Source organism: Prunus mume, linkage group LG5 (assembly GCF_029339155.1).
Source record: "Prunus mume cultivar Tortuosa linkage group LG5, ASM2933915v1, whole genome shotgun sequence".
Taxonomy (NCBI): domain Eukaryota; kingdom Viridiplantae; phylum Streptophyta; class Magnoliopsida; order Rosales; family Rosaceae; genus Prunus; species Prunus mume.
The window spans coordinates 13,640,291-13,664,204 of record NC_142702.1 but is presented as its reverse complement, the minus strand read 5'-3'; the positions used below and the strand labels follow the sequence as shown (position 1 = coordinate 13,664,204).

At 38.1% G+C, this 23,914-nt stretch overlaps 3 protein-coding genes, 1 long non-coding RNA gene, 1 other non-coding gene and 1 pseudogene across 5 annotated transcripts; 1 reads left to right on the top strand and 5 right to left on the bottom strand.

Annotated features, from left to right (window-relative positions):
- Nucleotides 1-3,441: 3,441 nt before the first annotated feature.
- LOC148917005 (uncharacterized) lies at nt 3,442-4,200 on the bottom strand. The gene is made up of 2 exons (XR_016127404.1): nt 3,827-4,200; nt 3,442-3,731 (listed from the first exon to the last, which is right to left on the bottom strand). It is a non-coding gene; the product is annotated as an uncharacterized LOC148917005 (long non-coding RNA).
- Nucleotides 4,201-4,313: 113 nt separating this feature from the next.
- Nucleotides 4,314-6,010, bottom strand: LOC148917004 (uncharacterized). The gene is made up of 4 exons (XM_089052348.1): nt 5,055-6,010; nt 4,886-4,970; nt 4,719-4,814; nt 4,314-4,346 (listed from the first exon to the last, which is right to left on the bottom strand). The coding sequence occupies exons 1-4, from the start codon at nt 5,381-5,383 to the stop codon at nt 4,314-4,316; spliced, it is 543 nt and encodes a 180-aa protein (XP_088908474.1). The 5' UTR covers nt 5,384-6,010.
- Nucleotides 6,011-11,937: 5,927 nt separating this feature from the next.
- Nucleotides 11,938-17,190, top strand: LOC107881146 (uncharacterized). The gene is given in 4 exon segments (XM_089052347.1): nt 11,938-12,029; nt 12,031-14,843; nt 14,846-16,063; nt 16,565-17,190. Coding segments are annotated over 4 exon segments (4,749 nt in total).
- On the bottom strand, nt 12,323-12,429 carry LOC148917003 (small nucleolar RNA R71). Its single transcript, XR_016127557.1, has one exon. It is a non-coding gene; the product is annotated as a small nucleolar RNA R71 (small nucleolar RNA).
- Nucleotides 17,191-21,380: 4,190 nt separating the features above from the next.
- On the bottom strand, nt 21,381-22,343 carry LOC148917002 (rust resistance kinase Lr10 pseudogene; annotated as a pseudogene).
- On the bottom strand, nt 22,332-23,679 carry LOC148917001 (uncharacterized). Its single transcript, XM_089052346.1, has 3 exons — nt 23,135-23,679; nt 22,578-22,601; nt 22,332-22,425 (listed from the first exon to the last, which is right to left on the bottom strand). The coding sequence occupies exons 1-3, from the start codon at nt 23,677-23,679 to the stop codon at nt 22,332-22,334; spliced, it is 663 nt and encodes a 220-aa protein (XP_088908472.1).
- Nucleotides 23,680-23,914: the final 235 nt, after the last annotated feature.

Below are 23,914 nucleotides of genomic sequence, written 5' to 3'. Positions count from 1 at the left end.
CACTAATTGAACTTAATCTTCTCATAGTGAAACATATCTATGATATGTCTTCCAACAGAGAAAATTCCGCTTAATCTTAGTCTCAAAGCATCCCTGGTTCCTTTCATATCAATGTTGTTACGCTTAATCTTTTAACTGACCAATTCCGGACATGCCAAGTAGTCCAACTAGATATGCCGCTTCCATATGGCCTGCCGTGGCTACAACGCGCATCCCAGACAATGCTTCCACATTACCCTGCCTGAAAAACACGTCGAACGCTTCTCTAAATATCGCCTCAGGGTTCTCGCAAGCCCTGCATTGTTCCAAGAAATGTCGGACCTGCGTTGAGGCATAGTACTAGTTAGGATGGTCTTGGTACTTTTCCATTAAAATGGTGTTCCACACTTGTGGAGTGTTTGCCAACGTATTGAACAATGGGCACACAGATGCCATACGAAAGAGATCTTCCGATGATTGGGTTGCCACGTATAACATCACTTTAAACCAAGCTAATTCCGGGATGAAGGCTTGAGGCACATCCAGATGGAGATGCTTCCTTCTCTTTCCTCCGACTGTAGTGTAATGTTTCGAATTCATTGAAATATTTTTGGAATGGAACGATTTGAGGACTGCAAGAGGGGAGAAATGAGAATATACGGGGTTTTGGGTTTGTTTTAGCCTCTGTTTGCACTGTTTTGAAAAGGTGTTTCCTTGGGGTTTTTCCAAGTTGACCCTTTTTAAAGAAACTGAACCCAACACCCAAAACATAAGACAGGCGAAGGGAAAACGTCATCGAAATGCAAAGGGAGTCAGACTGTCCAAAAGTCAATTAATAACCTATTTCCATAGCCATTGTTAGGCTTTTTCCGCCATTAAATTCATTGATACAAATGTGATGGATTACTGACTAGTGACAGAAGGTCCCATCAGACACTTTTTCATTTTCCCACACTACACTACCCCTAGTAAATGACGGATTCTTATCCAACTAGTTGCCTTAATGAAATATAAAGAAAATAATATATTTAAAGCAGTGTCCCCTCAATTTTAAGATTAATATTCGGTAGTGAAATAGTATATCGCTTTTCGGAGTAAAAGGTGTCACAATTCTGACGGTACAGGTGTCCAGATCGTGACCAACCCACCCACACACCGAAAAGAAGGATATAATTTGATTTGGGCAGAGATGAGAGAGAGCTGAGTGAGAAGTTTAGGGTTATGAGTGAAGGGGTATGACTGAGAAGGTATGAGTCCGAAGAGGTTTCAGTGAGAAGATCTGAGTGAGAAGAGGTACAAGTGATAATATTCAACATGTCTTCATCTTTATCTCCCGCTCAAACAAAGAGGTGTCAGTATTGTGGAGCTGCAATGGTGCTTCGGGTTTCAAAATCAGATAAAAATCGAGGGAAACCATTTTGGAAGTGTCTAACCTCCTATGTAAGTTTTCATTTCCAGAATATGTATGTGGGTGAAAAAACCTAGGTCTAACTCTGACAGAATTATTTTGCATATATGATGCCTGCAATTAGGGAGCCACCAGTTGCAATGGATTCGAATGGGTTGATGTAACCTCCGCTGAAGCAGACAAAGTCGACACGTATGATGCTACAAAGTGCTTAATATGCTGAAGTCCATTAAATACTTGGTATTAGTTTTATTAGTTGTATCAATTGTCATATTATTTGTTCTTTTAATGACCAATTAAGTTCACGGTTTCAAGGATTATAAAAGTTCTCCCCAAAAACACATGTTGCACGCACCACCAATGACTTTTCACACCAAATTTGTAATTTTTGTTCTTCAAATAGGTGGATTGGCGTTGAGTTTAAATTGTTGTTTGAAACAAAAGCATTTATTTGTCTGAAACCCAGTAAAAACTTTCCTAGACTTACTTTAAAAAAATAAAGTCATACGAAGACGATAAAATGACAATACAGGGCCAATACAATGCAATAATAAGACAATACCTTTTTTTTAAGATTGCATAATTATTCAGTGTATATAGATTGTTTATTGATTGTTTACTGCATGTAAATCGCATGATATTGAATGTTTATTGAAGGTTTACTAACTGCATGTATTTCGCATGTTATTACTCCGATATTGAGTGTTCATTGAAGGTTTATTGATTGTTTACATGTTTAGTGAAGGTTTAACGATTGTTAACTGCATGTATTTCGCATGTTATTGAACCGATATTGAAGGTTTATTGAAAGTTGATTGAGTGTTTACTGCATGTATATCGCATGTTACTGCTCCAATATTGCATGTTTATTGGGGGCAAAAGTAGGACTCAAGTTAGATTTAAGGGGGGAAACGGTCCTTATTCTTTGTTTTAGTAGGAAGAACAACTGTTAAGTAGAATTTCCTATTCGATACGACTTCCTTATGGTTGATGTAATTGGGGACTGATATATATTGCGTGTATATTTCATGTCTATTGCGTGTATATTGCTTGTCTGTTGCTTGTGTATTGTTATTTATTTCCTTCGTAAGCAATACAAATCAATACAGACGCAATAAATGTAAGATATGCATGCAATAGACAAGCAATATAGACCCAACAGACATGCAATATAGACGCACCAATATACATTACTTTTATGCTACTCAGCTGCCCAAAACCAATAAAATAAAGAAAATCAACCAATTTATTAACCGATTATAAAGGAGAGAGGGATTCAAACCCAAGGGGCAGTGCGGAACCAATAGGGAGTTTTTAGAGCATTGCACCTGGGGACATTTTTTCATGTGTTTTTATAAAGAGGGCATGGTTGAATAAAATATTGGAGGCGAGGCCATAGCCGCCTATTCCCCTTACAAAATTACCTTATTAAGATGCAACGTATTGCAATTAAGTCAAGGCATGTTGAACGGCTTAAAGATTGGGATATGATATTTGGAATGGTGGCTTGGATAAATGATGACATATCACTTTGCAATGATGTAATACACTTAAAAAGCCATTAGTCCCCATTCACATATGCATTCTTCAAATCCCAATTCACATATGCAGTCTTCAAATCCCAATTCAATGCAGTTTGGTTAAGGTTAGGTAAATGTCATGAAGGAGTTAGGCCAATATTACACCGATGTTTGTTTCATTACATCAAAAAAAACTTTACACTCCATATGCACATTCTATGTATGGGAATGGCATATGTCTAACTTCAAAAACGCATCTGCATATCCATTTAGATTGTCCACGTGCAATAGATTTACAGATCCATTTACTTTTCTCCTCACCAACCCTCAGCATCTCCATTTCAGATTCTTCATTTTTCTATGCTTTGCATCCAGCTCCATATACATTTCGTACAATATGAGAATAAACATAGCGTAATATCACACTAATCGAAATGAAAGCATGCATCCGCTATAATATTTGCCACTATTTTGGTTCTAATTGTTATTGTCCAATAACTTAAATCTAAATTTCTGTACACAAATACACTAAGATTGAGAAAGACGAAGAAGAATTCAGGAGCAGAGGTAGAATTCGAAAAGGACCCATGGGTCTCTATTGTGTATTTACATGACTTTGAAATTGGACATTCCCAAAACCTATTTAATCATCATGTGCCTAAACCAAGTTCAACCGATATCATGGCATGTAAGCATCTCCCCGTGCAATTTATGCAGCCAACTTCAACCGAAAAAATGGCATGTTCTGCGAGGTGCAAGTAGCTAAGGGAATCTCAGCACTCAACAGCTCAATGTACTTCAACACGAACATACCACAATCGCCTCTGAAGCAAAACAAGAACTCGATCAATTCAACTAATGACATTCTAACGTAATTGACAAATTAAAGTAATAAAATTAAATAAAAAGTTGTGCTCACTGATTAGCCTGTTGTGGAACATCCACACGATGTATTGGCCATGGACACCACCAATCTCGTGTGCACTCGCTCGCGTAAACACCTTCTTCATAAAAGTCGAGGGTGTTCAGAAGATTTGGAATCGTAATTGACAGGGGGTCGAGTTCTTCCTTTAAGCTCTAATCTGGAATGAGTGAAACCATTGAATCGTAGACTTTGATTTCACACTGAATCAAATTAATCTCTAGAGCCACCCAATGCTTATATTTTGGCTACATACAAGGTACATACACCTTATACGTGTTCTGACAATCCAATCCACACGCCGGAACCTTGCCATTTACAACGTTCACTAAACTGCTTCTAATTTTCCACCCAACTTGCTCTTTTTTCCTTTTATTATCCGCAAAGCAAGTATGGATGTGATTCTGTGAAATAGAAAACAATCAATGGTTAAACACCTCCACAAAGCAAGTATGGACAATTTGTAATTATTAACTGCACTTGGTCAAGGCCTATGCCATACTGATGTAGCACAGCCCTGGGTGTGTTAGTTTAAACACTTAGAGCAATAAGACAGAACAGATAAGAAAAGTCTGAAGGGAAGAAAAGGTAGAAGGCAGGCAGAAATCAGAGAGTTTAAAGGAATGTTTAATCAATATTCAAATCTAAATTGTAAAGAACTACATAGGGGTATTTATAGCAAACTAAAACCTAGAGACAATAGAATTAAAATCCCCAGGTAAAACAGAAATCCTATTCCTAATAAAATAGGAAACTTAGAAATCCTAATAGGATTTGGAAAACTAACTTAGAAATCCTACTAGGATTTGGAAAACTAAAGAATATAGGAAACTAACAAATCAATTAGGAAACTAAACAATTTAGGTCCTATGCATCCTGCATCACATACCATAAAAAATACATCGGTCGTTGTCCAGTCCAATATTTCTACTTCCTCCAACTGTTGTTGTCGCTTCCGGATGAGATACAAGCCCAAATCAATGTGCTGCACATGTTTTCCTTGTCAATCTCATAATCTATGTACATTCAAACAAATGCATAATAAATTAAACTTACATCTCCTTTCAGCCAACCGTCAACTTTGACGAGGGAAGCGAAGAATTCAATCTCAGCTTCCACGTTGCCAAATTGCATCACCAAACTATGAATATAAAAAAGTTTTAGAACACAACAATTAAAAAATATATACACTCATGCCTTCTATCTCAAAAAACAAAGGACTTACTTTGGGTTATGGCGCCATTCCCAACAAAGTTTCAGCAATTTCACCATATCATCATGCGGAATCGCCTTCATTGGGTCTAACGTCCGAAGTCGGGTTGTCTTTGGCAAATTTTCTTGAACCACTTCACTAGCTTCAACGATCTTCCACATAGGAATAATCCTCTTCCTGTTCCGTAATTGGACCCCTCGTTCCACACCTTGACCTTCATCATTCAACCAAACGTTCAACTGAGATAACACAGCTATAGGTTGATCCAAATCATTGTCCCCAAGAGTAAACTCAACCTTTGTCCCCTCCGTGCTCTCGCCAATGTCATCGCCAAGCAACATAACTTCATCATCCTCTTCCTCACATTGGTTTATTTGCACTTCTTTTTCCTCACTTTTCTGTCTTTTCACTTCCTTGCCCTTCCTTTTTTTTTTTTTGCGGATCCTTTCGCTCAACGCTTTTTCTTTGCAGTTCTTCCTCTCCCTCAATGCTCTTTCTTTGCACTTCCTCTCCTTTGCTGCTTTTTATTTTCACTTGCTCTCCCTCACTTCTTTCCTTTGAGCTTCCTCTACCTCGGTTTTCTTTGCACTTCACCCCCTACAATCCCCTCCTCTTCATTTTTCTCTCCCTCATTTCTGTTACTTGGCCCTTCATCCCATTGCATGCCATCCACTTCCTCATATCCCTTAAATAGATGTGACACGACACAACGATTCGTCCTCTCTTTCAGTAAAGCTATGTTCCTTCTCACTTCCTGCTCAAAATGAGAACCTAAGCAGTGGTCCAAAAATTTTTCCATCCGCATGACCTTTAACTCAAGGACGTCCTTTTCCCGCTTTACTTGAAACAACTCGGACCTCAACAAGCTTACCGCCTTGTTCAACTTATCAAGGTCAGCACATGAAGAAGGAATTGACTCTGCCGAGACAACAGCAGGGCGATCCTGTGGCCAACTCCAATATGGTTGTCTCATTTCTCTTCACTTGGACATAGCGCCAAGAATCGAATCGATCTGTTTAAAATGACAAGAGTCATATGCAATCATTCTACTTCATAATTTCATTGAATCTTATAAATAGTTCCAAGGGCTGCAAACCAAACCTCTTTGCTCTGGAAAAAATAATTGTTCAACTTTCTCATCTCGAATGTATAGTAGTTCTCCATCGCTAAATACGCGGGAGAGCTGTCGGATCAACAACCTTGCAGTAATTTAGGTCCGCCATTCTAGGAATTAATTCATATACCCAAATCTACACAATTCACAGGACACAAGTTATTAGTTAAGTTTTAAAGTCAACAAAACATAACAACATGAACATTATTACCATGTACCTGGAAAGCATACGTGAAACCTTTAAAACTCCAGCCACCCCTTTGCACTTCACCATGGTTATCCTTCTTGCCCTTCTCATTTCTCCGGCTTGTTCCGGTTACCTTACTTTTCCCCTTCCCTCTTCCCTCTTCATTTTCAAAGCTTTTCACATACTTTGTTGGTGCAGAAAACAGACTGTCTTGGGTTTTGTCAAACGACACCAAATCCCATGGATACTTGTTGAACACATCCAAGTCCTCTACAAGGGTCAGGTAATTTAGATTGATGTTCAAATGTTTGTCCCTTCCCAAAACCACTAACTCAACAAAGTAAACAAGAGCTAGTTTGTAGATGTCATCTTCCTCTGTGCACCTCAGAAATGCTTCTTCTAAAGCATTACATGTAATTCCTTCGTCTATAAAATATCTTTTCTGAAGTCTAATTTCATCACTTTCTCCACTGGAAACTTCAGGCACTTCCCCAAAACGAAGCCCTGAGATCAAACAGAAATCCTGACGAGTGAACTGAGCAATGTCGCACCCTATTAAGAAACTTAGTCCATCCAAGTCTTTCACACCCTGCCCGCTACTCTACGCAACACAACTTCATGCACAATCTGCCGCTAAACTGAATCTTATCTATATTCAGAAGATGGCCAAAGCATGATGTCTTGAATTGTTCTAATTGTTCGGCACTCAACTTCGCTCGAATTGCAGCTAGGGATGAATTTGCATGTGAGCAGTTGTTCAACCGTGAGGAATATGCCTTTGATTCTGGCCATACCAGCTCCACGTTGGATCCCATTTCCTGAAATACAAGATGAAATAACGTGAACACGTATACTACCACGTATTTGCACAATCACATTGGTATTTACACAACTAGTCAACCAGCACATTACAAATTTTACAAAGTACATGCGCATAGGGATTACTGATCACAGGCTTTAACATCATCAAAGCAATATGACATATTTTGTGCAAATACCTGTTAATGCAATGATTCTGTGAATTACAAGCAATAGCATGTGTTTTATTTATGGATCCAAACTCCAATCAATGGTTGATGCATGAGTGAGTGTGAGTGCAATCTAGGCAAGTTCTGCACTTCACACACATGACAATTATTGTCATCTCATACACAACACAAAATAAATAAATAAATAAGAAAGATGGTGGAAGGAAGCAAAGCAAAGCATCTGCTCTGCTATCTGCTCGCTAAGCCATTGCCACATCCTTCTTTCTTTCTAGCTTTTTCTTCACCACCATAATCGTCATAGATCAACCTTTTTTCAAATGCTTTGCACTTTTATTCATGAGTTTATTATTATCTGTTCTCATTTTTAACAAGCAAATTTAGTAACAACGGAAATAATATTTATTTCAAAAATTATATGTATTCTAGCGCCAGAGAGATAATCTGCACTCTGCACTGCTTCAAATGTGGAAGGTTTTGAGGGCCTCCTCCAATTCAACATCATTACCTTATTCATATCATTATTGACATGTTATTGACTTTATTTTCATTCGTTTTTTAACATATACCCAAGCAAAAATTAACATGCAAGTGAAGCACAAAGAAGAGATGCCAAATCTAACAACATTCATGGTACAAATTGGGGAAAACGGTTACTCTAACCCTAAACTCAAATTCCATAAATTACTCACCAAATGCTGGTTATTGAACAATCGCAAGGTGTCTGTGTTGGGTCTTTGTGCGGCTTTGCTCCACAAATGGAACCTATCACTTCCAACGAATACGGCTTCTCTCCTTCCCCTTCCACTGCTTCGTCTTTTCACTGTTTCAGAATCCACGCCTTTGCTCCTTCCACTCAAAATAAATACTTTTTCACGGTTTAGATAGTGGAGTTGCGTTCAACCGTCGTTAACCTTTGCCTTCAACCGTCGGTGGCGCTGTTTTCAACCGCTTTCTCAGAGCTTAGCGATTTCTCTGAGCTATGAGTTTGAGATCAATGGGTTTTTTCTGTTCAAACTTCGAACTTGCCTCTTTTCTTTTTCTTTTTTTTTGTTGGGACCAACTTCATTGCTGGATATTAAATTCGGGTTTGGGTTCCTCACCTACCCGATTGCACAACTTTATCCCAATTCTCCCCAGCCCTTGGATTGATCCAATGACTATAAAGTGAACCCCTTATAACTTACCCCTCATTATAGTCCGAGCGGAAAAAATGAGCCGGACTGGTGGGCTTATCGCCAGCCAAAAGGGCTTATCGGTTCAACTTAGCTAACTTGTTTTTTCTCTCTTTTCTTCTATCTTTTTCTCTGCTTTTCTATGTTTATGTTCCCCCTTTTTTTTCTTTTTTTCTTTTTTTCTTTTTTCTATGTTCATAGTTCTCCGGAAGTGGACACCTATATCAAATCAATGTTTTTTTTTTTTTTTTCTAACTCCAAGTTCAATAAAAAATTAGACTGAGCAACCTGTGAATTTAAAACAATAAAATGTCAAGCCTCTATTCTACATGCCTTTTTTTCATAGCCTCCTCCAAGTTCTTCGTAAATGATCTTGTATCTTTTATTGTAGAAGATGGACAAGGATTAATCTGCCATTGCCAACAGAGCACATGCATATTGCTGTGAAAATATCTTATTCATTTGTTGCTTGAAGGAATCGCTACAGAGCATATGCTTGAAGATTCAGAGAACCAACTTCAAATACAATTAGTGCACGGATTAATAGTAGTGTCCTTATACATAGATGATGAGTTCACTGCCTTTGCACACTTGAAGAAAGTTATAGGTGTAGTACTTAAAGGGGAGGGAGAATACAATTCGAAAAACAAAGTGAAGTTGTAATGGGACAACGAATAGCGGGGGACGGAGGAGAAATTATTGCTGCGAATGCCAGGATCTACAACTCGGATGGTGAAGTTTTCATAATGGATTGTCTGCACGTAGTACTTCCCCGAATACAAGCGCAATACAGTGAGGTTGTTCACGCAAGAGACGTTGTTATACCATGGCTGGTTTGCTCCGTTTCTTTTATTTGGACCATTGGTTAGCCGAAAAGGATGAATTAAAGAGATATTGTGGATGCCACCGCAGGAAGACGAGATGCACTTTCCATTGCCGTTGTTGTGCATAACTGTAGTAGATTCGTAGATTAATTGAGAAACAAGCAAATTGCTATTACGAGAGATTTTAAGATACTCCTGCAATTCACTCGCTCTGATGAAGCAACTGCAAGCATTTGTATTGCTGCCTTTGCCTTTTGTGTGGTGCTTTATTGTCACTACTTATTGGTATCGAGCATTCGCCGATCATTTTGTTAATGACTTTCTTCCATGTGATCATTGGTGCAAAGGCCAATTCCATGCTCAGAGAATTGAAGTGGGGGACAACTCTCATATAACGGGATAACACTTTTTGTTATTCCCAACTAATAATGCAATAGCATGTATAATAACTTTTTCACATGTCATTGTGTTATTGGTTCGGGATAACAAAATAGTATTATACCCGTTACATGTAAATTTTTACTAAAACTGGCCTACATAGCATTTTCCAAAAATAAATAAATATATGAGATATGACTCAGTGGCGTTGGTAGTGATTATGACAACGAGGGAGATGCTTGTGGTGGCAGAGGAGCAAAACCACATAAGTATTTGTTCAAAATGATAATAAAACTGAAATTAGCTTAAACCCATATATTTCCCCTATTAGCTTAAATAATAATAAAACTGAAATTAAAGTTGAGTCCTACTCGTATCTGACAGAGTACTACATGTTAGCTCTGTGTTAGAACACATTGGATTCGAATTACCGTGAAGATTGTTGATGAGTCGATTTTATATTATATATTTAACCCTATTCTTAGTATATTTTGGTTAATATTTTGGAAGAATTTTGATACTTTGAATTATATTTTCAATATAGGACTTTCGACTCTCTCTGGAGCAAAACATAATCAAATGGACGAATTTTGGAGTAATTCTAGTTGGAGGACGTACGTGAGTCACTTAGCTTGATCGTATCAAAATATCAGACTTTTACACTAAGCGATGATTTCTGGTGAATAAATGAAGGAGCGATGTGCAGTGCTGGAATAGTGACGTTTTGGGCTTATATTGCGTTTTTGGAGCCCAAGATGACCTCGGATGGGTTTGTGGCCTTCTGGAGAAGTGTTCGAATTATTTTATCTTTAAAACGAGCTATCTTGGGCCAGATTTGGAGGAGATTTGAGACCAAAACGTGGCTGGGCAGATTTGGGCAGATTCTCCTAATCCAATTTGGACTTTATTTCCTAGTCTGATTTTATTTTAACTTAATTTCCTTGTGGGGATTGGGTAGCTAGGGTTTAGGAGGTATTTAAGCTTCTTTTCACTGCAATTTAGTGGTCTCCTTTAGAACTTCTTTTGGCTTTTGAAGCAATTGCTAGGGTTTTGGATTTTCGCTACTTTCAGGTGTTTTCATTCTTACTCATTCTAATGATATTTTCTTGGATTTCAATTATGATTATGTGTAACTAATTCCCTTTGCTAGGCGAGGCCGTAAGCCTTAGCATGAATATGTAGTTTTATTAATTTGCTTATGAATGGATGCATGTTTGCTTTGAATTATTAATTACTGTGTTTAAAACTATCTATCTATTTTAATGACTGATCACCATTAGGATATGTAGACAAGTAATTTGATGCAATTTCTGTTGGAACATCACCCTGAAATTGAGGAGGGCTTCTTGTGATTAGTAATTGTAAGTTCACTTAAGGCGAACATCACGCTCTTAAGGGTTGCATGGTTTTTCAAAGGGTTTTCACAAAGCTTAATGAGTCTTGCATGTTTAGATTTGATCCAACATCACAGACGGATTGCATGTTAGATATACGTGCTTGAACATCACAAGGAAAATATGCATTAGGAAAACCTAACCTTCAAAGCATATATGTGGAAATTCATAAGTAATTGATAGAATTGCATAGGATTGCGATGGTGTTGGCTAAACCCTAGTTTTCTAAATTTTAGTCTTTAAAAAGAAATCGCTTTTCTTCTTTGTCATATTATTTCCCAACTTTCGATTTCTTTTATGTTAGTTAATCTTTTCAAATTCATAAACTTCAAATCTTTGATAAAATCTATTTTAGTTATTAATTAAGAGTTAGTTTAATTACAGATTAGTCAAACAATCTTTGGGGACAACGACCTTGCATGAGCATTTATACTACAATTACCTTGTATTCTTGCAAGTATTTTCAGTGATTTTAACCCTGCTTTGCGCAGTACTAAAAATCCTATCAAGAAATTGGCGCCGTTGCCGGGGATTGTTTTAACTAATTTGTTTTTATCATATTCTTAGTTGATTTTGTTTACACTTTTTCTGTTTTTATTTATTTATTTATATATATATTTTTAATTTTCGTCAAAATATTAATATTTAAAAAAAAAATCTAAATAGCTTTGCTTCGCTTTGATTCTCAAACTGCATGGTCCGCACTGATCAGAACTCGCACATCTTATACGCTTTGATCCGTAACTGAGCGCACTCGCATGCATAAGAGAAGTTAATTGGGCCTGGACTGCTCACGCAGGACACTTTTCTGCAGAATTTGTTTGTAGACGAGGTAACATGGCGTTAGAATTACCTGCAGCAGGTAGACCACTCAGAGAGTCATTGGCAGCCCGTGCCACTGATGTTCCTAATTGCATAGTCTATCCGCCCAGAAGAGGGTGATTCGTTCGAGATCAAGCACCACATGCTTGAGATTTTACCAACATTCCGTGGGCTGCCTAATGAAGATGCGAACATACATATTGCAAAATTTATTGTGGGTTGCAAGAATATTTTGATTAGGGGTTTTTCTGCTGAAGCTATCAAGTTACGTCTTTTTCCTTTCACTTTGAAAGACAAGGCAGAAACTTGGTTATTTACTCTACCAGCTAATAGCATTACTACTTGGCAGCAGTTACACACAAAATTCCTGAACAAATATTATCCAGCATCCAAGACATTGAATTACAAGAGAGAGATTTTGACATTTACACAGAAGCCTAATGAAGAGTTTCATGAAGCATGGGAAAGATATACAGAGATGTACATAAAGTGTCCACATGTTAATATTGATTCAGATACACAGATGAATATTTTCTTTGATGGGCTTAATCCAACATCTAAGAGTCATGTGAATGCATCAGCTGGAGGATCGTTGTCAAATAAATCTGCAAGAGAAGCATTTGAATTATTTGATATGATGGCTACAGAATCTCAACAATGGGCAGCAGAACATTCACAGAAAAGGGGAATTTTTGAGTTATCAGCAGGATCTCCTAACATGTCTGCACAAATGGCACAAATGGAGAAGAAAATTGATGCAAAGTTTGACATTATTCTACAACAGATGGCAAGTTCTACACAGCAGCCACCTGCAACAATAGTTTGCACTATCTGCAGCATGGCTACACACGATATAATGGGCTGCCCACATAGAGACTCCTACCCAGAGCTTGTTGAACAACATGTCAATATGATGAACAGCTATCAAAGGCCTAGGAATGATGCATATGCCAATCATTACAATCCAGGATGGAAGGATCATCCTAATTTCAAATGGGGTGACAATCAGAATAATGCAAAACCATTCCAACATGCCCAAAAACCTTTTGTTCCCTCCAAACCATCTCTGGATGATCAACTAGCTAAATTGGCAGCAACAACTCAATCATTCATCGAGGGTAACAATCAAAGATTTCAAAATGTTGAAGCATCAATTAAAAATTTGGAGCAACAATTTGGCCAGCTAGCTGCACAGATTTCAGACAGAGACAAAGGCAAATTTCCTAGTCAAACGATTCCTAATCCAAATGGACGTGAAGATTGCAATGTTGTTCGGACTCTACGTTGTGGAAAAAGTTATGACAATCGTGAAAATAGCATTGAACATGAGCAGCAAGCAGTGGAGGATAATATAGAAAATTTTGCAGCAGCTGAACCTACCAAAATTGCAGAAAAACATAAACGGGCAGATCCAGAAACTGTTCCAAAACAAGTTCCTGAGCGTGTTTATGAGGCCCCAATTCCATATCCAGAACGTTTGAAGCCAAAAGCAAAAGATCAGCAACTCAAGGATTTTATGCAGACATTATCCAATGTTCAAATCAACATTCCGTTACTGGATGCAATCAAGAAAATTCCATCATATGCCAAATTTTTGAAGGAAGTTTGCAGCAGCAAAAAGAAGCTTTTAGATTTGGAAAAAGTCATTTTGACAGAACAGTGCAGTGCAGTTTTGCTACACAAATTGCCACCTAAGAAAAAAGATCCAGGGAGTTTTAATATTTCTTGCACTATTGGAAATTCTAATTTTAAAAGTGCTTTAATTGATTTGGGTGCAAGTATTAATTTGATGCCTTTTTCTGTTTTCCAGCGATTGGGGCAAGGAGATTTAAAGCCTACATCAATGATACTTCAACTAGCTGACCGTTCAATTACTTATCCAAGAGGTGTTATTGAAGATCTAATTATAAAAGTTGATAATCTTTATCTACCAGCAGATTTTGTGGTTCTAGACATGGATGAAGACATTCAAACACCTATTATTTTGGGGAGGCCGTTTATGGCCACTGCTAGGACTTTAATTGATGTGGAAGCTGGAACATTGACTCTACGGGTTCAAGACCAATCTGTGGTATTTAATCTGTTTGAGACTGCAAAACAGCCTACGGAACAGCAAGATTGCATGCGCATTGACATGGTAGACAGTATGGTTCAAGACAGATTTTATGGCAGCTCAAAAACAGATCAGTTGCTACATGTTTTACAAGGGGAACTTGGGGCAGATTCTGAAGATGAAGGTGTTCTTGAGTACATTCACGCATTGAACGGTTTGCCAACAGTATTGCCAAAGTTTAGACATGTTTACGAGAGTTTAGGGGAACCTAAACAGCCCCTTAAACCGTCCAGACAACAGCCACCAAAACTGGAGCTGAAGCCGTTACCATCACATCTGAAATATGCATATTTAGGAGCTGCAGAGACGCTGCCAGTTATAATTGCAGCAGATTTAACACATACAGAGGAAGATAAATTGCTTCGTGTGTTGAGAAAATATCAAGATGCATTGGGATGGACAATTGCGGACATCAAGGGAATCAGCCCAGCACTATGTATGCACAGAATCTTAATGGAAGACGACGTGAAGCCAACAGTTGATGCTCAACGCCGCCTTAACCCAATTATGAAAGAAGTGGTCAGATCAGAGGTTATGAAATTACTTGATGCAGGTATGATTTATCCTATTTCTGACAGTAAATGGGTTAGCCCGACTCAAGTTGTGCCTAAGCGGACTGGTATTACAGTGGTGAAAAATGATAATAATGAGTTAGTTCCTACACGATTGACTACGGGATGGAGAATGTGTGTAGATTATCGGAAGCTTAACACAGGGACAAGAAAAGACCATTTTCCTTTACCCTTCATTGACCAGATGTTGGAAAGGTTAGCTGGGCGTGCTTTTTATTGTTTTCTTGATGGTTATTCAGGTATAATCAGATTCCAATTGCACCGGAGGATCAAGAGAAAACCACTTTCACTTGTCCATTTGGTACCTATGCTTATAGGAGGATGCCGTTTGGATTATGCAATGCACCTGCTACGTTTCAACGTTGTATGATGAGTATTTTTTCTGGCTTGGTCGAAAATATTGTGGAAGTTTTTATGGATGATTTTTCTGTTTTTGGGGATGCATATGATCAGTGTTTACAGAATTTATCATTAGTTCTTGAAAGATGCCAAGAGACACATTTAGTGCTAAACTGGGAGAAGTGTCATTTCATGGTGAAACAGGGAATTGTCTTGGGTCATTCAATTTCTAATAGAGGCATTGAGGTTGACAAAGCAAAGATTGAAATTATTGCAAAGCTGCCACCCCCTACATCAGTAAAAGGTGTGAGATCTTTCTTAGGACATGCAGGTTTTTATCGTCGGTTCATCAAGGATTTCTCCAAGATTAGCCAACCTTTGTGCAATTTATTGACTAAGGATGCATCATTTACTTTCGATGAGGCCTGTTTAGAAGCATTCAACAAGTTGAAATCACTCCTAACTTCGGCACCCATCATTGCTGCACCAAATTGGGATTTGCCATTTGAACTAATGTGTGATGCATCGGATTATGCTGTTGGGGCAGTTTTAGGGCAGCGGAAAGATAAGCTTCCCCATGTCATTTATTATGCAAGTCGTACTCTCAATGATGCACAGCTTAACTATGCAACTACAGAGAAGGAATTGTTGGCTGTTGTGTTTGCACTAGAGAAATTTCGGTCTTATTTGGTTGGGGCTAAAGTGATTATTTATACGGATCACGCTGCACTAAAATACTTGTTGTCTAAGAAGGATGCAAAGCCTAGATTGATTCGTTGGGTTCTTTTACTTCAAGAATTTGACCTAGAGATTAAAGACAAGAAGGGCAGTGAGAATGTTGTGGCTGATCATTTATCTAGATTAATTATTTCAGCAGCTACGGAGGCAGATTCTCTACCATTGAGTGAAAGTTTCCCAGACGAACAGCTATTTGCTGTCCAAATTAACACACCTTGGTTTGCAGATATTGTTAATTATTTGGTTAAGGGTGTGGTGCAACCAGATTTTTCCTACCAGCAGAAAAAGAAGTTTTTATCTGATGTGAAGCACTATTTCTGGGATGAACCCTACTTGTACAAGTATTGTGCAGACCAGATTATTCGCAGGTGTATTCCAGAGGCTGAACAAGACAGTGTTTTGACATTCGCACATCAGCATGCTTGTGGTGGTCATTTTGGGGGAAAACGGACAGCAGCTAAAATATTACAAAGTGGGTTGTATTGGCCTACTATTTTTAAAGATGCTCATGTTTGGTGCCAGGCGTGTGATCGATGTCAACGTGTGGGCAATCAGTCAAAGCGGAATGAAATGCCACAGCAGAGTATTTTGGTTGTTGAATTATTCGATGTTTGGGGCATTGACTTTATGGGACCATTCCCGTCATCCCATGGCAATCAGTACATATTGGTGGCTGTTGAATATGTTTCTAAGTGGGTCGAGGCTGTTGCAGCACCAACAAATCAAGGATCTGTGGTACTGAAATTCCTCCAAGGCACTATTTTTCCACGTTTCGGGACACCCAGGCGATTATCGTGATGGGGAAAGCACTTTTTAAATAAACAGTTTGCTGCACTACTCACTAAATATGGGATAAGTCATCGGGTGGCCACTGCATACCATCCTCAAACTTCTGGGCAAGTTGAAGTTTCTAATAGGGAAATTAAGCGCATCTTAGAGAAAACAGTCAATGCCAGCCGTAAAGACTGGAGTGTTAAGTTGATTGATGCTTTATGGGCCTACAGAACAGCGTATAAAACGCCAATTGGGATGTCCCCCTTTCGGCTTGTTTATGGTAAAGCTTGTCATCTACCTATGGAGCTTGAACACAAGGCTTATTGGGCAATTAAGGAGCTTAATTATGCCTATGATGCAGCCGGAGAAAAAAGAAAATTACAGTTGCACGAGTTGGAAGAACTCCGGAATGACGCATATGAAAGTTCAAAGATATACAAAGAGAAGACAAAAGCATTCCATGACAGCAAAATTCTCCGAAAACAATTTCAGCCGGGTCAGAAGGTTCTATTTTTCAATTCAAGGTTGAAGTTATTCCCTGGAAAATTGAAATCTAGGTGGCAAGGTCCCTACAATGTTACTAAAGTCTATCCACACGGCGCTGTGGATATTACAAATGGGAAGACTGGTTTCGAGTTTAAAGTAAACGGTCATAGACTCAAACACTACTTGGAGGCGCCGTTTGACAAAGTGCAACCGAAGTCGGTGACTCTGAAGGAACCGGTGATTTGACCACCAGGCTTCTGCAAAGTCTAGCTACAGACTTAAAATAAAGCGCTTATTGGGAGGCAACCCAATTTTTCTAAACTCTTTACTCCTTTTAATTTAAAAATATATATATATATATATTTGTTGTTTTCTTTAACTAGATGTTTTTATTTTCTTTCTATTCCTAACACACCATTGATTCAATGCAGGACACAACAATCAGCAGCAAACATCAAAAGCAAAAAAATCCTATGCTGGAATCCTGCCCCCAGCAGCAAGTCTATACTGGGAAAGACACAACATTCAGCAGCACGCATCAACAACAAAAAAAAAAAAAAAATTCCTACACTGGAATCCTGCACCCAGCAGCAAGTCTACACAGGGACCAACACAACAATCAGCAGCAAACATCAAAAGCAGAAAAATCCTAGGCTGGAATCCTGCACCCAGCAGCAAGTCTACACAGGGACCGACACAACAATCAGCAGCACACATCAAAAGCAGAAAAATCCTAGGCTGGAATCCTGCACCCAGCAGCAAGTCTACCAAATTTCCAACCACACAAATTTGCAGGGATTCGAAATTATACCTATGAGATGCACGGATTGGGGGTCCTCAGGGCTTTGTGCTGTTTTGTCCGTTGAGCTTGTGTGCTGACTGCCGTCTCTTGGATCTGCAACTTTCCTACACTGTGCACATGTCGAAATTATACACACACATATATACATCAACCACAGCTCCCAAATCAGGACCCAAAACAAATTCTAGAATTATTCTTACCTTCGGATGGATATCGGAAGGCACTGGTGCTGCGAGATTGAGGACCATCATGGATGCAGGAGGAATTTAGTGACGGCACTGGCAGAGGTTTGAGACACAGGCATTTACCAAGAGGCGTCCAACACCTTCAGATCAGACTCCTTAAGGTTAGCATGAAGCCAATCAACAGCACCAACGGGCTCATTTGTCGACACAGATTGTGTTGTAAACTCTGCTCTTGCCCCAACTACTGACGAAGCCATTGCACGAGGAACCCAACCATATGAGAAAATTTGGGGCTTTTGACAGAATGCATGTGAACCAGAGTGGAAAAGGCGATGATGACCCAAGAGAGCCCTTGCTATGAGATCTACAAATCATTCGAATTTGGGTTGGGAATCCAATGGATGGCATCAATTCAAAAGCCAATATAACATATATATATATATATATATAGATAAATGAATGAATTGCTGGTTTCGGTTGTGACAGAAGCAAAGAGAGACAAGGCTCTTGAGTTCTTGAGAGAGATGAAGAAGGAAGAGGGCGGAGATGGATGGGTTTCAACTGAGAGAAGGAAAATCTGTTTGTCTGCTTTGCAATCAGCGATGGGAATGGCCAAAGTGTGGTGTTGGAGGAGTGAGACGAAGGGAACTAATATTTTTCAAATGACACTACAGCGGCTGCATCAGGTTATATTGTCGCTGCCGCCCGAGTTTGACACAAGTGTGGAGTTGGAGGAGTTGGTCAGCGCCTCTATGCAAGATCTCCTCTCCTGGTCCTGCCTTCGAACCCCTGTGGTGTCAAATTTCTGGGTATTTTCTTTCCCTTTTCTTTTCTTTTATTGTTTTTCTCATTTTCTGCCTTACTTTATTTTCTTTATTTATTTTTGTTATTCTCTTTTGCTTTCCTAGTTTCTTTTCCTAGAGTGTTTTCTTTATTTTTTATTTCCATTTTCTAGGATTTAGTTGTTTGGTCTACTCTTGTTTCTTTTGCTTATTTTCCACACCTTGAGGACAATGTGTGATTTAAGTTTGGGGGTAGGAAAGTAAATTTTAGTTTTTTTATTTTTTATTTTTTGAGTCTTGTTTAAAATTTTCGTTTTTAAGTTAATATCCATAGATTATTTTAAACTTTAGAACAAATAGACATGGTGAAGATTAGTCCCACAATAGAGTCTTTTCTGTTTATTGTTACTTAGATACTAATTCATGAATTATACTCTGAAATTTGCACATCACACCAACATGGTTTGTGGGGAGTACGATTGAAATACTTATTGTTTGTCCCAGTGTGTTTTAATTTTTGTTCTATATAAATAAGTTAGTTTGTGTTATAAAGTAATAATTGCCTCACCCGAAGCTTTGCCTAGTAACCGGGCCAGTCTTGCCTAATCAGCAGTGATTCTCGAGTTAAATCGTAGAGTTTTTGGCATGAGGCAGGGTGGTTAGTTGGTTTCGTAGCCTTTTCAGCTTGAGTTAATAAGTCCTTAGGGGTGTTCTACACCTAGTGCCCTAAAGCCTTAGTGGTTTGGGAGTCATTGACCTAAAGCTCGCTACATGGGTTGAATTGAAAGCTTAAGGGAACCAACATTGCACAACCACTACTATTACTGAAAAAAAAAAAAAAAAAAAAAAAAAAAAGAAAAAAGAAAGAAAAGAAATATATGTGAAGTATGAATAAAAGGGATGAGAGATAAGGGTTTTAGTCAAGTCTCTTTAACTATGATGGTTCACTTTACACCGAAGGAAGTTTGTGAATTCTTTTCTAATTGATTCTAAATAGCTTAGGCTCTGTGGTGGGATTACTTGGATCTATTGAAAAGATGTTCTAGTTTTTAAAATTTGCTATGCATTGCAACTTGAAGGTGGAAATTTTATCCTGGTTAAGTGTTGGTCAAGTGTCCAATTTGTTAAGTTCTTATTTTTTGTTTGAGTCTTGTTTTGCTTGAGGACAAGCGAAAAGCTAAGTTTGGGGGTATTTTGATGAGTCGATTTTATATTATATATTTAACCCTATTCTTAGTATATTTTGGTTAATATTTTGGAAGAATTTTGATACTTTGAATTATATTTTCAATATAGGACTTTCGACTCTCTCTGGAGCAAAACATAATCAAATGGACGAATTTTGGAGTAATTCCAGTTGGAGGACGTACGTGAGTCACTTAGCTTGATCGTATCAAAATATCAGACTTTTACACTAAGCGATGATTTCCTGGTGAATAAATGAAGGAGCGATGTGCAGTGCTGGAATAGTGACGTTTTGGGCTTATATTGCGTTTTTGGAGCCCAAGATGACCTCGGATGGGTTTGTGGCCTTCTGGAGAAGTGTTCGGAATTATTTTATCTTTAAAACGAGCTATCTTGGGCCAGATTTGGAGGAGATTTGAGACCAAAACGTGGCTGGGCAGATTTGGGCAGATTCTCCTAATCCAATTTGGACTTTATTTCCTAGTCTGATTTTATTTTAACTTAATTTCCTTGTGGGGATTGGGTAGCTAGGGTTTAGGAGGTATTTAAGCTTCTTTTCACTGCAATTTAGCGGTCTCCTTTTAGAACTTCTTTTTGGCTTTTGAAGCAATTGCTAGGGTTTTGGATTTTCGCTACTTTCAGGTGTTTTCATTCTTACTCATTCTAATGATATTTTCTTGGATTTCAATTATGATTATGTGTAACTAATTCCCTTTGCTAGGGCGAGGCCGTAAGCCTTAGCATGAATATGTAGTTTTATTAATTTGCTTATGAATGGATGCATGTTTGCTTTGAATTATTAATCACTGTGTTTAAAACTATCTATCTATTTTAATGACTGATCACCATTAGGATATGTAGACAAGTAATTTGATGCAATTTCTGTTGGAACATCACCCTGAAATTGAGGAGGGCTTCTTGTGATTAGTAATTGTAAGTTCACTTAAGGCGAACATCACGCTCTTAAGGGTTGCATGGTTTTTCAAAGGGTTTTCACAAAGCTTAAGGAGTCTTGCATGTTTAGATTTGATCTGAACATCACAGACGGATTGCATGTTAGATATACGTTTTCGCTTGAACATCACAAGGAAAATATGCATTAGGAAAACCTAACCTTCAAAGCATATATGTGGAAATTCATAAGTAATTGATAGAATTGCATAGGATTGCGATGGTGTTGGCTAAACCCTAGTTTTCTCTAAATTCTTAGTCTTTAAAAAGAAATCGCTTTTCTTCTTTGCTGTTATTATTTCCCAACTTTCAGATTTCTTTTACTGTTAGTTAATCTTTTCAAATTCATAAACTTCAAATCTTTGATAAAATCTATTTTAGTTATTAATTAAGAGTTAGTTTAATTACAGATTAGTCAAACAATCTTTGGGGACAACGACCTTGCATGAGCATTTATACTACAATTACCTTGTATTCTTGCAAGTATTTTCAGTGATTTTAACCCTGTTTGCGCAGGTACTAAAAATCCTATCAATTGTCTCTGGGTATCTCTTGTTGTGGACATAAAAGAAGCTTGGGAGGGAGTTGCAAGTACTCAACCTCTCCCTCAAGCATCTCTATAACTTTGTTCATCGAAGGACGATCGCTTGGCTTCAATTGTATACACCATAAAGCAGCTATAATCATCTTTTTTATCATTTTCTTTTCCTCTTCTGTAGCATCATCCATCTCAAACTCTTTGCCCATGCAAAATTGGTTTGAGACCCAAAGAGGAAAATAAATTTGGCTTGAATGCTCTATGGTTGCGTTCAAATTTTTCCTTCTACTTGCCATTTCCATCAACAACATTCCAAAACTATAGACATCAGCTTTGTATGAGACACCTCCAATATTTTTGTAAAACAACTCAGGAGCCATGTATCCCATTGTTCCTCTTGCTGCCGTCAAAGAGACGATGGTATTACCCACCGGATATAGCTTTGCAAGACCGAAGTCAGAAATCTTTGGGATGAAATTCTCATCCAGAAGAATATTGTGAGGCTTGATGTCAAAATGTAGAATTTGCATGTCACAACCTCGATGTAGATATTCGATCCCTTGAGCCACTCCAAGAGAAATCTCATACATTTTCCTGCAACCTAAGGGGTTGCTTCCTTCTTTGCAATAAATGTATTTATCAAGAGATCCATTTGGCATGAAGTTATAAATTAAGGCACGCTTTGATCCCTCAACACAATAACCAACAAGTTGAACCATATTAAAATGGTGAATCCTCCCAATAGTAGCTACCTCACTTATGAAATCTTGTCCATTAGCTTTAGGATTCTCCAAGATTTTAACTGCTACAAATCGACCACTGCGTAACTTTCCTTTAAATACAGAGCCATAACCTCCTTCACCCAACTTCTCATTGAATCTACTGGTCATCTTTTTAATATCCGAGTAAGAGTACCTTATAGGACTGAGGTTGTTATCACTTTGCTATACATTGACAAATGCATTCTTCGCCGTTTGTAGATTAGAAGAGCAGCCAGAAATGGAACCCCAAATATAGATCTTACTTGGAAAAATGCTCCTGCAAAGCAACATCACAAAAAGAATCACAAATGACTTGCTTTATTGGATATAATATATGTGCATCATAACCTTCCTCTTTGCTTCCAATTTTTTTTTCTACTGGCAAATAGGAAATACAATTCTGCACTAAAGGAATATGCAAGCGCTTACCGAGTATCAGCCAACCGTAAATACCTGCAAGCGATACAAAGAAAAAGTGACCAAAATTAAAGGCTTGACAATAAGTTTGAAATTTCGAAACACAGAGATATATATATATATATATATATATATATGTATATATGTATTTATTTATTTATACTCTGCCCTGCTTAGTGGTTGACTAAGACTAACTAGCAAACTACATCATATGAGGAAGGTGAAGAAGAGAGAAGGGAATTTAAATTAGGCAGACAAAATACAAGTAATAAAACTACTTAAAAATTTTAGAATTTTTATTTTCAAAGAATATTTGAATATTTTCTCCATATGTCTTTCTCATTTTCAGCCCTGTATCGACTTATTTCAAATAAAACTAAACAAAACAAATGATTGAAAATGAGTAATAAAGCGTAACAAAAAGTCATAGTTGATAGATTTAAACAAGTGACATTTGGAGAAATTCAGAAAGTTATTGAGTAAGAAATTGTAGACTTGAAATATAGCAAGTAATTCACAAACCTAATTTGCATCTGGGGAGAAAGCGGAATTGAAGCTCAAAGCCATACCCCAGTGCCCTGTGTATGTCATGATAAGATAAGTTTCTGTCCTTTCCGTACAAGAACGACTTACTCATCAAAGTCATCCACTCTATTCTGCACCCATCCTCCATATCTGATGCCGTTATATTTCCTTGCTCGACATAGTTATACGTTCTCATCACAGACGAGTTCACTATTTTTTCACACTTGAAGAAAGTTACAGGTGTTGCACTTGATGCTAATTCAAGGTTGAGGAAAGTTTTTTCACACTTGAAGTAAGTGATGTTGTAAATGGAAAACGAATAACGGGGGATGGAGGAGAAATCATTGTTGCGAATGCCAGGATCTACAACTCGGATTGTGAAGTTGTCGTAGTTGATTGCCTGCACATAGTAGTTTCCCCCATTTGCTGTCAATACTGTGAGGTTGTTTTCACAATAGAGGTTGTAGTGGTGGTAATCCGAGTTCGTGCAGGGGCTTGGATTTGGATCTTTGGCTAGTTGGAAAGGGCTGGTTATGTTTTGGATGTTACCGCAGGTAGACGGAATGCACTTACCATAGCTATCCGTCATTAATGTACTATTGGCTAAATTAGCTAAAAGAATATAGGCAAACAAGGCACTAAGACCAAGCAATAATACACTTACTACAACGAGAACACAAAATCTGCAAGTGCTTGCCATGGAGAGAGAAATTTTTAGACACACTTCTTCAATCCGCTAGCTAGCTTTGATCAAGCAGCTGCTGCATTTCTATTGTCACGACTTAGAGGTCAAAGCCGCGTCTGACGGGAGCTTAATAGACACA